Source organism: Platichthys flesus, chromosome 23 (genome assembly GCF_949316205.1).
Source record: "Platichthys flesus chromosome 23, fPlaFle2.1, whole genome shotgun sequence".
In the NCBI taxonomy this organism is placed as follows: Eukaryota; Metazoa; Chordata; class Actinopteri; order Pleuronectiformes; family Pleuronectidae; genus Platichthys; species Platichthys flesus.
The window spans coordinates 15112297-15129105 of record NC_084967.1 but is presented as its reverse complement, the minus strand read 5'-3'; the positions used below and the strand labels follow the sequence as shown (position 1 = coordinate 15129105).

The 16809-nt window shown below is 46.4% G+C and overlaps 1 protein-coding gene across 5 annotated transcripts in view; it reads right to left on the bottom strand.

The window, feature by feature from the left end:
• LOC133949022 (phosphatase and actin regulator 4-A) overlaps nucleotides 1-12870 on the bottom strand; it is a 45162-nt gene extending 32292 nt beyond the window's left edge. For 3 of the 5 annotated variants that reach the window (XM_062383142.1, XM_062383145.1, XM_062383144.1), the window contains exons 1-2: nucleotides 8584-8875; nucleotides 5098-5163 (exon numbers count right to left, since the gene is read on the bottom strand). In XM_062383142.1, coding sequence (XP_062239126.1) covers nucleotides 5098-5163; nucleotides 8584-8754 — 237 coding nt within the window. In that variant the 5' untranslated portion in view covers nucleotides 8755-8875. Of the gene's footprint in view, nucleotides 1-5097; nucleotides 5164-8583; nucleotides 8876-12777 lie in introns of those variants that run through there. The other 2 variants (XM_062383147.1, XM_062383143.1) reach the window with 2 other exon arrangements.
• Nucleotides 12871-16809: the final 3939 nt, after the last annotated feature.

The window sequence follows — 16809 nt, the reverse complement described above, 5'->3', positions numbered from 1 at the left end:
AAACATAGAGAATTGGTAGAAAATTTGTAAATATATCAACAAAGAGGAATATAGTGACTTAATGAAGGAATACATCAACAATATAATAAATTGAATACTTAAATGAAATGAAAAATAAATACAATAAATATGTATGAATAAAAGTAAAATGTAAAAATTACAAAAACATTTGAGCATTTATGAGGATTATATTTTATTTTGTTGGAACCTGGAGGAACGATTATTCTTTTTTTTCTGTATCAATGACAATAAAACTAAAAAATTATAAAGTAAAAAAACCACTGAAAATATCAATAAACTAAATAAATGTAAAAGAAAATAATTTGTACGTGTGCTTGATTTCCCTCACTCTCACCAACACTCAATTGTAAAAAATAATAACTATACAAAATAAAAGTCTGTAGTTTGGCCACTACAAAATAAGAGCCTGAGTTAGAAACCCTGCTGTGCTGTTGGATGAGGGGAATTCAAATGATGCACGGGGCCACCACTGCCCCCTTGTGTTGACAAAATTGATCACACATCTCCTCCTCAGCACAGCTCTCTGCTCTCCCTCCCACAACCTTCATCACTTAAAGAAAGGAAACACACGCCGATGTTCAGGGCGATACAGTTATTTGGAGTCAGGTTAAATATTGAAACGTGGGGGGGGGGGGGGCAAGTGACGGCAGCCAGCTGGTAAAAAGCAGAACCCCCGTTCCTCTCCGGCCTTCACAGAGCAAACACTTGTAATAAATGGCTGCCAGGCACAGGGCTTTTATTTGACTTGGATTTAAGCCGCATCTGAAGTTCGGCTCCTCTCCTTTTTTTAACACACCATTAAAAACAGACGTGAAAATGCACAAATACAACTGAGTCCACTGATGAACCAGGGGACCTTCAGACTGGGAGTAAGAGGGGGAGAGGGAGGCTGGGGGGGGGAGGTGGGGGTCACTGTCTGTGCCTCACACAGGGAGGATCAGCGTTTAAATCCCTGAACCATCTCCACTGATTCCCTCCTCTCAGATCTGGAGGCTTTAGGAGATTTGCATTCTTGTGATGTAAAGAGGGAGAAGTGAGGTAGAAGCGGCAGAACAAGTGACGGGCGCCGTCCTCTTCCTCGCTCCTCTTCCTCCCCTACGGCCTCCCCCCCTCCATTACCTGTCACTCAGAGCTGAGGAGGGCTGAGGACGGCTTTGTGAGGCGAGCCTGAGCGGGTGGCATCAAACCCGTGACCTTCTGCAGAACAGGTCCGGGCACGAATTGTTCAGCGGAGGTCTGTGTCACTACAACCTGCGCAAGAGCTCTTCTCATGCATACACACACGCAAACACAATCAAACATAAAGTAGAGGACACAGCGTGCTACAAGTGTCCGTTAAACACACACAAGCACAGACACACACACTGATGAGTTCTCTGTGAGATCCACCTCTCAAGTCATGTTTACACAATTCACACGATTTAATAAAATGCTTAATCCTAATTTATCACCTGCTTTGTATCGTGACATCATTCCATTTTCTTCTCATGTGTGTTAAAGTTCTATTTTGATTAGGTTTTAAAAGCTATTTTCCCAGTTGCTTGCTTAAAACTGTCATTTTAATTTAACTTAAGTCGTCTCATTAAAGCTCTTTGATTAGATGGAGTTACATAAACTTAATTCACCTTCTTTGCCTCCACATATCTGAATCATTGAGTCGACTCTACTCAGCAGAATTGAAATGTGCCAATGTGATTATTTGAAGTCGTTATATTTAGTTATAACTTACACAACTTCTAGTTTTGTTTTATTCCTGTAAAGAGTTTCTTTAGATATGATGTCAACATTTGCCATAAAGTAATAATCAAAAACAAGATAAAACACTGAGATGAAAAACTTCAGTCTTGACCTTGAAAACATGAAGTTGTGACAAATGTCCTGCCGTCTTCCACCGTGTTGGTTTACACCTCAAATTTACAATAAGCAGATATTATAATAGTATCTTAATTTATTTAAATGGAGTCCCAAACCAAGATCCACCACATGATTTCAATAATAAATCAACTTTTACTGGATATTGTATTATTCCAATGTTCTTTTCATGCCTAACAGGAAAAACAAATGCGACCCAATAAACAGATCTAAAAATGGAGTTTGTCTCTGAACTATTCAGCTTCATTTTTATATTTACAAGGACCCATGTCAAAGATGCAGTTTGGTAAAAAATGTCCCATCCTGCTTGGCCCTGTCGACCCCTGTAACCTGTCAAAGTGAAAAGACAGTTTCTGTTGACACCCATGCGACTCGTGTGGGCTCCTCCGGGCCCCTGCAGGCCCCCAGGAAACGGGCTGACCTCCTGGCGTCAGGCAGCCCACACGCTGTCCTCACACAGCCAGAGCCGGCTAATGTCATTACTCTGCCTGTTTGTGGTCAACAGCTCCCTGATTGAGACGTGCAAGTAGCGCTGCTCAATGAATGTAGGAAGTCTATTAGTTAGTCCGAGTCCCAGATGGCCTGCAGAGGACAGGGCTGCCTGTGCTCCCTCACCTCGCCCCCTCCCCACCTCTAAACACACACACACACACACACACACACATGCAATGATACAACATGCACACGCACACACACACACACACTTAATTACAGTGAACTCTTGCAGAGGCAGACAACTCCGAGCAGAGACAGAAGTGTGTCTATGTGCCAGTGTCTGCAGGAACAGAGAATTCTTCACAGAGCTGATGCACAAGAAAGCCAGGCTTAGGCCCTAACAAGGTTAAACCCCTGAAAAAGAGTGACTTTTTAAATCATGGAGATTTGTGTTTCTGCGGGGTGTAATTAGCTTTGCTGCGGGGGGAGAGGGGAGGGGTGCACGAAGGGTCGGGACGCCGAGGCGAAGCGGGAGGGGGGGGTGACAGTGGGGCACATTGTGGAGTCCGGCGGATTCAGGGGAGTAAATCTGATTATCAGCTCGTGTCAGAAGCCAGGCTCAGATGCAGCTTAGCATTCAGAGAAACTTTCTACTTTCGATGGGTTGGACAATGACCCCGCTTTGCAGGCCCACGCAGTCCCCCCCCCCGCTCCTCCTCCGACCCCCCCCACATCCTGAAACAACACTGTGGAGGGCGACAGTACAGCATGAAGTACAGTGGTGGAGGAAGAAGTCAGAATGAGTATGAGCAGCAATATCATAAACATAATAAAGGTTCAGGAACATAAACGTCACCTTTTATCAAAAAAGTGTATTTGTTCTAACTGGAGATTTTATTATTGTTTAAGAAATGATTGAAGTAACTCGATGATATGACTTTGATATGTTCTTTGAGTAAATACATGAATTTAATATCACACTATTAAAGAAATCTCCATTTATTGGTAGAACATGGCTCATAACGCCCCCTAGTGTTTCAAACCGTCTTGGACCGATGCTTACTGAGAGTTTGGGACGTCACTATGTCATGATATGTTCGATAGATAGATACTGAAGGTATTTTTCATAATATTCAACAAGTTGTATGAGTTGAAAAATCACTTTATAGACTTTCTGTTTGATATCAAGAAAGATTGTTTAGTTTTTCAAAATGTATAATCTGTAAAATATGCAGTTTTTAATGTTTAAATGATTTTTGGCTCATATCTGAGCTATGAAACTTAAGTGAATGATTTATGAAAAATTGATAAAAACATATGTACAAAATATTGATATTATTACTGGATTATAACCGCTACATTAGCAGCATTCTGATCTTGAAGTTAGTGAAGCAAATTCTACCTCATACTTCAAAAACTCAGTATTAAAAACGTAAACTATACATACACACATTTTACGTACGTATATTTCACTTGTATCATACTCTAATATGTAATGCACATATCTCACATGCGAATCAAGTTGTCCCAAAATCGACAGGCGTAAACAGGCACCGTATTTTCTTTCTGAACAAAGTATAAAGTATTAAATGGAAACTTAGTACAAGTGCATTCAACTTAAAGGGACTTTGTTGCGTTTTACTTCTGATTTAATTAAATGAAAGGAAGAAGACGACCAGTAATCATCCAGGGAGAGTCACTGAAACCAATAAAACCAGGGTTGACCTCCTAGTCCAAACCAGTACAGATATTAAACTGGGACTGGGCGGCGTGGTGGTGTTGTTTGGGCACCTGTGCGCTCTGTCCCATAGCAGCCTGTGTCCCAGGTGACCGTGCACGAGCCCCGACGCCTCCACAAAGCCGGCTGCTTTGTGGAAGCCTCTCGCCGGCCGCCCGGCTGTTTGGACAGGGGACGGCCCCGTGTTGTAAAAGCTGTGTCCCCTCATGACGGGAGCAGTTTTACCATCACAATGCACCTCTTGATTTATCAGATATAGCGGGAGCAGGGCAGGGACGGAGGACGGAGGACGGAGGACGGCGGCGGCGAGCGATGCCAGGCCTGATGAACTTGCTGAATGCAGAAGTGCTGCAGGCAGTTGAGGATGTAAATGAGGCTGTAAGGACCAGCAAGCGTCTTTGTCCCCCGACTTCACTTGTTTGTCCAACCAGAGGCCGAGACAGGAAGCCATCCCACACAACTCCACTGTCACCACAGCAACGCACTGGTAATTGTGGCACATCCACTCCCAGACTCTTTTGAGCGAAGGGGAGAGGTGGAGACTTGTGAGTGTTGGAGGAGAGAAAGGAGAGTGTGTGTGTCTGTGTGTGTGTACTTGTACTTCTTTGCGAGGACTATAATAAATACAGTTGTCCATGATTTGTATTCTAAATACGTAACATTCACGTGTTCTGTTATTCCTCAACACCCAGGACACGTTTATGATTTGTATTGACGTCCACTTTACAAAGTGAGGACGCTCTGGCCGGTCCTCACTTTTGCAGCTGTAGTTAAACACAGTGAGATATATTTTATAAGTCCTCAATCCTGCAGAAAACGTTTTATCGTGAATAAAACTAATAAAGTGGAATAGACAGCATTATATTGTTGATGCTAATGATTAAATCTCACAAACACACGTCTGAACAGATGTTTTCAGGTTAAAACAAATTATTTACATCAAGTTCATGCAGTTGTGAGATTTGTTGAAGTAATCATAGCCTGCACAGAAATGTATTGAATGAATTATTATTAAGTATTTGCAGACTCACAGTGTAGTGACAGATTCCTCTTTCCCACAGGATGGACTTCCTGACAAAAGACACATAAACGTGTTCCTGCAAGAGACAGACAAGACGCCAAGTTAATATTAACAAAAGTCATATTGATCACAGTGCGAGAGAGAGAACAGCTACTTTCTCACGTTTAAAAACAGATCTATTAGAGCACGATTGAGATTGATCAGTGGAAACAGTTCACAATGACGGACGCCCGGCAAAAACAAACAAAAAGCAGTGAGACACATTTAAACCCCCGAGAGTGCATTAATAACCCGTCTGTCTCGATCACTGCTGCTGGGACACACCTCCAGTGGTGAGAGCAGAAGCTGAGGACTCCCTGATGGAGTCTCCCACTCATCTTCCCAACATCTGCTCACTTAAACAACATCTCCTCTCCTTTTCTTCTCCGACATGTAGCCTCCTCTGGACAGTATGGTTGTCTTATGGCCGGGGTGCGTCAGCTTGACCCGGGGAGCAAAGGGGGCCACTGTCTTAAGTCATCAATCACTGGGGGACACCTCACTGGCCAGTGCCCAGCAGTCAGCACAGCGGCTCATCCATCTCTCTTTGCAGCCGCTGGCAGCTCCCAGAAGCACCGAGTCAGCTCGGGAGCTGGTCCACTGCAGGGAGCGGGAGAGCAGATCCTCCCGGGTTCACCTCTGACTCAGGGTCTTTAACCCCGGAGCAGAGCGGGTGGCGGGGGGCAGAATGGACTCTTGTGATGGGGAGACAATGGAGTTTGACGTGCGTATACACAAGTGTTTCCTTTTCCTTTGGTGTGCACTGGCGTGGGGGGGGGGGGGGGGGGCAGGAGGGCAGCACCGGGTCTCGCCATCTCATCGCCTTTGTCTCGCAGCTCCGTTTGGGACGTACCTGTTGTCGGTAACAAAGTGCATTACCTATGATTATGCACATTATGCCACAGAAATACCTAACGAGCCCTCCAGCCTTGATAGGAGACTTAATTGGAGCCCGGTAATTAAGAGACGGGGAACAACAACCGATTTCCCAGAGAATCACTGGTGCTTGTGGACCAATGACCTTGTTGCTGCTAATTATATGCTGAATGAAAATCAAGGAGATTTGCAGACAGTAGAGGATGAAGTGGGTGGGGGGGGGACCCAACCGTAACAATAATGTAGATGGATTTGGTGAACAGAAACAGAAAATGGGCAAAATTCAAACGAATGAGAAACACAATGTTTATAGAGATTATTTGGCTTTGCAGCTAAAAAATGGTTGAGCAAAAGTCTTTGGGACAAGAGAAAGAATATGAATGATTGTGTGCAGAACTACAAAAAAACCTTTTGAGTTTAAAGTCGTATTATTAGAATAGACCAGGATAAGTGTATTATTATATTAATAGTAGGCCAAAAATAAAGATATTTCTCTATAAAGTGAAATAACCGTGCATGAATCAGTGGCCTCTGTGTCTGACGTCAGAAACACATAATCCCTCTGAGGGTTTGTCTAAAGTGATTGCTGCTCCTCTTCTCCTCGTTCAATTCACATGATGCGATTAGGGAGATTCCCGGCAGATGGGCTTTCCACCGTGCACGAGAGTGAGTTCTCCGGTTTTCCACGCTGACTCCACCTCGCAACGCTTCCTGTCAGATCCTTCGACAGGAAGCGCTGTGCTGCCGGTCCGAGCCAGCAGGGGGAAATATGGTCAAATGAGGACTTTCTTATCAATAATGAGTAGGTGGAGGGGACAAGATCGAATTACCAATTTTGGAGCTAATCACCAAAGTGGTGGCTGGTCTTTGCTTTATCCCCTCTCCCACTCTGCTCTCTGCTCTCTCCGCCGATTCCTGCCGCCATCTGTCCGTCTTTCTCAGGGGAGCTCCTTCCTTCTCTCCTGAGCTCCACACGGGATGATTTATTAATTCCGCTTCACCTGATTACACCCTGTCTGTGAGTCAGCGCACATTAAAAGGCATTTAATCAGCGTTTGGTTTGGGGAGCAGGCGGTGAGCGAGGAGCCGGAGATCAGAGCTGGTGAGGTCGGCCACAAGGAGACACCAACGTGCAGACGAATCCAGGTTACATGCAGAAGTAAACACCCTGTGATGGAACTCACATATATAACTGTGAAGTGTGGAAAGGATTTCACTTTGAAATGAAATATAATTTGTGCTGTTAAAAGAGGATCCAACACCAATCTTCAAAAATGGAAGCCAAACCGCACAGTCTTCTGTTGCATGAAATCAAATTTACTTTCTTAGATAAATAATGAAATACATTTCTTGGACACTTGGGTGTTGAAACAAGTTCTACTTTCATAAAATCTGTAATTTTAGACATATTGCATCTTCTACATTTCTGGCTCTTGAGATGTTTGTGTTATTTTTGTTGTCTTGTGTACGTCGCATGTATGAAACGTCCTCAACGCGGTCCAGACAACATCCTCCTGTATTCTCACATGGACTCGGACAATATTCAAAAGGGGACAGGCAGGAAAAAGTCCAGATCCTAACCCTAACCCAAACCAACTGACTCAGACATTTGCGTCCTCGCATTTCGTCACTCAGGAGAATCTCATATCTGAAAAGCAGATAATGACTGTAAAATGTAAATATAAAAGCCTCCATGTCTCTGCAGATAAGCCACCGGATTCGTCCATAAACCAACAACCAGTGACACAATAGAGCTACACAGTTTCTTAAGCGGGGACCCAACTTTAAAAGCACACCGCAGGAACTCAACAATGCAGCACGACCCAAACGGATGAGGAGACGCAGTCCAGAAAACAATCAAGCATCAATCCGAGCGATCAATGGCAGACAAAAGGGCGAGGGTGACCACCTCAGCATGTCTTTGGCCAGGTTAGAGCCGGAGGCCGGAGGAGAGCGCCCAGGTTGAGGGAGAGAAAGCCCGGGGTCAGCTATAACGAGCCATGAATGTGAGCGTCCGACCAATCCCGTTTAATGGGGTTCATCCCTGGAAAGGCTTCGGTCCTGCCTCGCCCCGGTGTTTGTGTGTGTTCATATCGGGGGTCTGGGTCAGGGGGCTGCAAGGACTCTGTGACCCTGAAATGAGCTCCGGGAGTCAGTGGTGTCCCTGCTGGCAGGACAGAGCTCCCCTTTATGCTTTAATCTGAAAGCACGAGGGATCAATATGGCAACTATTGCTGCTGGGATTGTGTGCCGGAGTAAGAGGCCCAGCCATTTTAGACGTCTCACAGGGGGTTGGCGCACCCTCACAAAGCAGGGCCCTGCTGCCACCAGCCGTCACAAAGGCCTGTGGGGCAGTGGCACACCAGCAGCTAACCTACTTAACATTCATTAGTGTCAGAGAGGTGGACAGATGCTCCGGGTCTTACGGATCTTCCCTCTCATGTTCGCTACATGGGGCTCATTCAGCTGCGTTTGACGGGTCTTTCATTTGGGATATTGGAAGTTGTAGGCGGTGGCGGCAGTGGGGTCGCTCGGCTGTGGATTTAGGCAGATCTGGGTGGGCACGGATGGATGGACTCACCCTGTGCACGGCGTGCTGGGCAGAGCGGGAGCTGCCGGGCGGCCAGCTGCTCGGGCCGCCGGGACGCCTGGTCCAAGGCTGAAATCTCCGAGGAGACTTGAGGTCCTGGATTCTGGAGGGTCCGGTCTCCCAGTGACGCTCTGGAGCTCCCGTCCTGTCGACAGCAGACATGTTCAATGAGCTCTGATCTCACAGTTTACTAATGTTTCACAAATAAAGTCCTGAGGCTTTCTGCCGTGCGACTTCGGTCTGTGCAGCTGACTGATTCCAGAGCAGTGCTTCTCTGTGGGAGGCTAAAAACATTCAGTCTCTTCAAACAGCGCAGGGTTGTTAATAATTACCATCCTGCTCAACCACTGCAGGTCTCTCATTCACATTGTTTCCTCACAAACTTCTCTCAGGAGCTTGCTACCAATCTTCAGGCCAGTAAACCAACATCAACCTCAACATTTCTACCAGTCGCGACACATAAACAAGGCCCTAGAAGAAACCCACAGCTTTCAATTAGGACAGAACTGACAGAGCCAGAGCAGAGATCAGGAGCAGCTGGACAGAGACGAGGCTTTTCAGGCCAGCACCAGACACAACATGGATCGGGTTCTGGGCCGCGACACAGCCGCATAAATCTCCTGCCGTTAATTACATTACAGGGCGAAGATTGGCAAGTGCTCTGGAAACAATGGGACGCTATCAATTCCACAAATCAGAGCTCAGCAGTGTGTGTGTGTGTGTGTGTGTGAGTGTGTGTGTCCTGAACAAGCTTATTATCTAGAGTGTGTCTTGGTCTTGAGGTTCCTCATCTTCAGATTTGTAGTGCAGGAGAATCCCAGTAAACATGCTCCTGGTTTAACATTAACAAGGTCCCGAGGAGCAGTCTGTGTTCCCATGGTGCCCAGAACAAACACTACACAACCAGCAACACAACCCGATGCACAACGTCTACTAAAGAAATAACTTTCTGGTTTTAATCTGAAAATCTCCTGCAGGATCTGCCCAAACTGCAATAACAAGACTCTAATATATTTAATTTCTGTAAAAAATGATTGTTTTTGAATATTGACAACCTTTCTTGCAGCACAACTCAACTTGTCACGAAGCTTCGGAGATTAAGAGCCAACGTTTACATCTCCCTTCCTAAAGCACGCGCTGCCTGAGCCCCCCCCCCCCCTTTCGACCCTCCGGGGGCTTTGCAATGCACTTTGGGTAATCCAGATGCCACAATGACAGTTGCTAAGACACAGTAAACACTGTAAATGTTGTTATTTTTCTCATCAGGGAAACTTTGATTTAGTCTTTTCAATATATTTAACACAAGAATGTTCAAATCATAATCAGAACAACAAAACTCTTTACCTGCTACAGCAGCAGTTTTCAATGTCGACCCATAATAATAAAGTTCTGGGTTGGAAAAACAAACAATCAGCTGAAAGACACTAAAAGGGAAGAGTTGGCTGTTTTCTGTGTTTGTGAAACTTCCTTCACATACAAGTGGTCGTCATCCTTTCCTTTATATCCAAATATTTATATATTTAAGAGAGAAAAGTACATTTCATTCTAGATTTATTGTTTTGAGTGTAACTCTGAGCCTCATTGAATTTAAAGGGACCTTTGGGCAGGGGTCGAGGAATTAGCTATTCTACTTTAGATTTTCTATTCTCTTAGTTAGACTTAAAATTAGACTAAATGGTAAACTGAAAAGTACACATTTGCTTATACACACACACAAGCACACACACACACAGATAAACACATACATCAGCACACACAATCTGACAAAGCCTCTCACAAAACACATAAAAATACCATTACAAGGGCTTTCATGCTGTTCTAAGGAAAGCAGCCCTGCCCACAGCGTGCTGCCCTTTGTCAGCGGCGGGAGCCACAACCAAAGAGCGCTGACCTGCGCCGGCTTTGCCCGGTAGGCCGACAGCCAGTCCCGCTCCGACTCCAAACCCCGGTTGCCATGCTGGGACCCCCCCTCCCACTTCTCTCTCCTGCCGCCCCCCGGTTAGCTCCGTTATTTCCTCATCTCATCAATCTGTCAGCTAAGCCCTTTGACACGCAGCACAATACGGACCCAGTAATTCTCCCTTCATGCCCCCTCTTTCAATATGGTTCCAGCATTTCAACATTAGTCAGCTCATCCCCGGGGTCGGCCCCCCCGGTGCCTCGGGACCCGGGCAGGGCGCCGGGGGCAAATATAGTTGCTGTCGGCGATGGCAGCACTCAGGCCTCGGCGTCAGCAGGAGACGTTTTTATAATCTTTCCACCTGTTGATAGAAGAACTCGGAGCAGAGCTTTGTGTAAAGCTTTATAAACATTTAAGTTCATATAATGTCTTATATTGATGTTAGATGTCTTCATAACTGGACACTGGCAACTAAACCACAGACAAAAGGTCATTTTAATTCATCAAACTTTTCTTAAAGATGGTTTCTGTCATTTAATGTAGTTCTTATCACACTTGTTTGTTCAAGACTCATAATTCGGGGTTTAACTAGTTTTTTGATTATATAAAAACAAGGTAAAATGTCTTGATTGACAGCTGAGACAATTGGTGTGTTAATCGATGGGACCTTGATACCGAGGCTTCACTCGATGATCACTACTTCACATAGTTTGGCTCCAAATGAATTTCTGGATCTGTCTCCAGATCAACATCGGACTGGGCCTTGCACCAAGTTTTTCAGAAGTTAACTTGAAATCTTGCTCACAAACAAACATGACTTCCTAAAGACACTTCTACCTCAGAGTGATATTAAACACTGGCCTTGTTCACCTGTGTGTGTGTGTGTCCGACAGTTTTATGGCGTGAGGGGGGGGGGGGACAGAAAGAGAGTGTGTGTGCATTCCTGTTTTGAGATCCCCGCCGCTGGACGGGACTCACTCGAGGACACACCATTCAATCTATTTTCAAGTAAGGATGAAAGGAAGACTCCAAACTATGCATGTCGTCTATTCAGCGGTGACGCTCTTTAACCAAAAGGGAAAAAAGACAGCAAAAAGAGTTGGGAGAGGGTGGGGGGGGGGGGGGGGGTGGAAGGGGAGGGGAGGGCTGCATACATTTTACATACACAAGGCAGCGGACAAAGTGATTGTTGCTTCCCCCCCAAACTTTTTTTTCTCCCTCCTCTCTCCCCCCAGAAAACACTTTCCTCTCTGAATAGGGACCTATTAGTGACTCCATTATGGGCACAGGGCTCTTCAATGGCTCCTCACTGTGCGTCTTTATCATAGTCAGCCCGTGAATACAGGCAGCCCCCCCCCCCCCCTCCCTCCCTCCCTCCCTCCCGCAGCCCAACCAAGCTCCTTACAGCCTGTATTGATAGGTGCTGGTGATGATGGGTGAGGCCGGAGGGGGAGAGGTGGGCTCTCACCCCCCGATGTGTGCTCCAGGTGTGGTGGGCTAAGCACAGCACTCCGCGGCCTCCATTGTGCCGCACACTTTTTTCTCCACCACTTGTTCCAATAAGAAAAAAAAACATGGTTGCAGAGTTTTACATGCATTAGCTGATCTCCATAATGCTGTCCACCCCCCCCCCCCCCCCTCCTCCTCCTCCGCCCCTGCTGCACCCCGAAACAAGTCAGGCCTGCGGCGAATCGCTGCACACCGCCTCCGAGCCGCTGCATTGTTGCTGGATTATTCAGGAGTTAGAGGAGAGAAAGGCCGAGGAGAGCGGGGTGTCTGTACTTTATCTCCAGGGGAGACAGGGGCTAAAGAAGGAGCTTCTTTAGAGGAGTGAGTTACTGCAGCGAAAAGCAACCCCCCCCCCCCCCCCCCAATATAAAACACCTGCAGGAGACAAGGCGCACGCAGGGGAGAGGCCGAGGCGAGGAACCCCTGCTATTGTTTGTCTTTCCTTCTACTGTAAAGCAGCTCCTGGTGAACGCAGCAGCTTCTGTTCAGCTCAGGTTGTGTAACAATCTGACACAACATCATCGCCTCCTGCTGCACGGACACAGGGCGTCAGACAGTTGGGCTGCTTCCATCAGCGGGCCATTAAAAAACAAACATCCCCGTGTGCGTGTGTGTGTGTCTGTGTGTGTTTTTGTGTGTGTGTGTGTGCGTCAGCGAAGGCGTGACTCATTCAGCTTTGAAGTTTTGCTGTGTGCTCGCAGTTGAAGGAGGCAGACACGGAGAGTTTGAGCGAGACTTTATGATGAATATGGAAGCATTGTTGGGGCCATGCTTACCTCCACAGGGAACCATCTGCTCCCTGTCAATGCATCACCTGCTCGTCTGAGCCGTCGCCGGGGCAACCAGGGCTGGGGTGGGGGGGGGGGGTGGGGGGGGGGGATTAGGAGAGGTTATGGCTCTGATGGGAGGGGCCAACGCTGGGGACAGGGAGGTGGACCAGAGGAGGAGGGGGCCGGTGGGAGGGAGGGAGAATGCCGTCCTCTGCTGGTAGAGACAGATACAACAACTTTTACTGTGGATGAAGATAAAAACATCTTTCTGTACTGTTTTCTATCTATTGAATATAAGATACCACTTTAAATTATTTTAAGGCAGAACTCAAAGAAGCAGTAAGGCTCAACAACTCATTTAAAGGGTAAATTCGTCCAAATTATGACATTAAGACATGTTTTTTCACCTAATTTAACTTGTTTTTAACCATTATTGTTTATGTCCTTCTATATTTTATAGAATTAATATAGTGATATTTATACATAATCATTTAAATTGTTTAAATGCCACTAGGGGGTCTCTCAATCAAACTTGTTTAATGACTCCATGAAGCAGCAAGGGATCATGGGAGTTGTTGTCTTACTACATATACCTGACATGCAAATCAATCATGTTCATGGATGAGGTAAAGTAATACAGTTTGATATGGTATGGTGTCTAATGAGGAATTCTATCCAGCTGCATTATGGGAATTGTGGGTTTGGCATTTAACCAAACAATAAAATAGAATTAATACTGAATATGGGGGTTGAGTGTGTCTCCTCTGAATGTTTATAATGCAGATATTACATCTCTGTGAAACCCACATCATGCATCATAGACAATATTTAACCACAGAGAGGAAATGACTCAGGCATGATAAGCAGCTGCAGACAGACAGGCCCTGTGTGTGTGTCTGTGTGTGGGTGTGTGTTTGCATGTAACACGGATGTCAATCAACCACCGAGTTCTCATTAAGTCTCTGTGTTCCTCCAGCCGCAGCGACAACTATTGAGTTTGGCGGTGACGGCTGGTAAACACAACAAACACAAAGCAGGAGTTGAAACACACCTGATGAGTGCGTCAGAGAACAGTGTCGCTCTGAAACATCACAAACAACAACTTTCTGTGAGCTAACGTGGAGCTAATGGATCAGTTTTCACTTTTTTCTCACGTACAATATATGACAAAAGCTGAATTTAAATAATTGATTGAATTCTAGGAGGTGGAGCATTTGTAATTTAAATGATTCTGATATATTAAAACTACAAGTGGCGCCTGCAGGTGAGCTATCAGGAGCCAGATGCTTGAAAAATAGCAGAAAAATGTATGTAAATAACATGAAAGCTTCTCTTTGCTTTCAGATTTGAAGTCTACAGAATCAGAAATGTTAATATTAATATTTATATATGATATGTCTGCATATCCCAGGTTGCATTACGGCTCAATACTCCCCCCCCACCCCCCCCCCCACCTGTTGGTTACCTGCACAGGACACACACCCAACAGCTGAGGAGCAGCGAGCCGCTCGCTCACCTGCACCGAGCCGACTCTGGCTGACAGAGAGAGAAAGTCTGAGTGACAGGTGAAAGTGACCACGGCCGCGGGGAGGACACCAGCTTTTGTGTGTGGTCAGGGAGTCGAGGGGGGGCGGTGACCCCCGGTCCCCCTGCTGACGAGATCATCAGCCCGAGGGGGAAGAAGCCACCGGCCGGGAGATCATCAATACCATCATCAATACACCCCCCCCCCCCCCTAGGTTAGGGAGCTCAGTACTCTCCTCTTGAAAACAAGACACCAATCTTATCTTCATCTTCACTTCAGCATCCACCTGCAGGTAACACAACACTGCCCTGTTGTCTGCTGCAGATTCTGCAAAGGAGCGAAAACAGCTGTCGAGTCCGACAGGAGCAGGAAGTGCATCAAATCAGAGGCAGAAATCATTTAGCATTTTAATCAGGAGGCACATGATCGTTGCACAAAGCACGAGGCCCACTCGTCCAATAACTGATGACATATTTCACTCAGGGGACTGAATCTCTCTGGTCTATGAGTGTGATCAATCTGGGGCAGATCCAAATAAATATCCAGATCTATCCGAATTTAAAGGTGGCAAATGGCAACCTGCTGTTGGCTCTGGAGGAAACGTGATCACTGAAGACATTTGGGCTGTGATCCAACACCACGTGACTCTCAAAACCCTCCCAATCTAAGACTCTGGGCTCCATTCAAACTCCTCCATTGGATGAGAAGCTGATCCTGGGAGAGTTGCTGTCAGGGCCACGTGTGGCAGGCGACCCGGCCGGGGGGAAGGAGGTGACTTTCCTGGGTGTAAAGTTCAATTATCCAGCGGATGAGCGTGTCTGAGCGTGTCTGTTGTCAGCGCCGGGCGCCCGGTTGCCCGTTCCCAGCGTGCGACAAGGGGGTTAAGAGCCACAGAAAGGCCTCCATTATCCCCAGTGAGAACGGCCCATGTGGCTGGCTGCACGGCCCCCGCACTCATTCACTCCCCTTTACAACAGCCCTGCTGAAAAGCCTCCAACTTTCATTTTCTTTTCTCTGCTCCCCACTCTTGCAACCCCCCCCCCCCCCCCCCCCCCCAACCCCGCCTCCACACCTCTCTCAGAAAAGAGTCCCCACAATGCCGCTGGAAGGCTGGAGTGGATTCTTCAGCACCCCTGTGGACAGTGCACATGTGGACCACATTCACAGGATGTCCGTCAACTGGTCCATTAATCAACAACGTCTCATGAAAGCACAATTAGGAAATTCACAACTCTACAAGCGATTATCATCTCTAAGCAGCCCCTGCCAGCCCACACCCCGCCCACCCCCGGCACATCTCTCGGCTTCCTCGTCCAACTGCACTTTTTCACAACAATTATGGAAAAAATTGCATAATCCTGACAAAGGCAGAAGAAGACTTGTGAGGAGCGGGACAGCTGCAGCGTGTAAAAGAGCTCATCTCCATCGGACAGTAGCAGAGTTTTACGAATCTGGGCCGATCATTAGTGTGAGACTGGAGCCTCTGTGTGTGAATGAGGCCGAGGCCCTGTGGAGGAGAGCATTGTGGACGCACACTGCAGCACTTCTGCTGATAAACGAGCGATTGTCTCCATCACCGTTAATGACAGTGGATGACGCAGTCGGGGGGGAACTCTCCAAACCGCTGCACATTGTGAGGAGGACACTGAGGAGTAGTATGTGGCGTCACGTCCCAGATAGGGTTTATATGAAAAAGACAGACCACAGACAGAAGCCCACTGTGAATGAGTCCCTATAGTGAGTTTATGTGCGTTTCAATAAGGCTGGCAGGCGATTACAAAACGTATGATTCATGTCATTAAGGAGGATTCATTCATATTTTGGCAACTTGACTTTCTCTCATCTCCAACGAGTAATGATATATAGACTGTAAAAAGAACAGGAGTCAGTTCCCTTGAGGGTTTACCTGCATTTCATTAATGTGGATGATAACAACTGGATCCGCAGTGGAGCGACCTGCTCTCTGAACATTTTCAAACCTACACTGCCCTCGTGTGGCACCTGTGGATCACCTCACCTCTTTGTGCACAGGACATAAACTCTTGGTTAAATAGAAACTTCAACTCAGGCGCACTGAATCCCTTTATTCGATTTTATTCTATTCTACAAACAGGTCATTAAAGAGCTTAATGCATTTCAAACTCTTCCCTGAAAAAGCGCTGTGCACAATTTGTGCGTTACTGATTGAAATATTCCCTTTAGGTCATGACCCAGTGAATTCTGCTGACTCATGTTGTCACTGATGCTGCTATTATCTTCAAGCATGTGCACACACGTACACACACACACACACACACGCACACACACACACACACACACAAACACACACACACACACACAAACACACACACCACAGGAGTAGCATAGAGGCCTTTTATATTTTGTATTTGTTGTTTTTATCGTTTAAAGAAGTGGTCACCAAGTTACTTTAATTGTTTTGGATTTGGCTGCAACTCTGTTCAGCCCTGAGACTCAAACCCTTCACCCTCCATCTGCATAGTGGAGAGTGGATG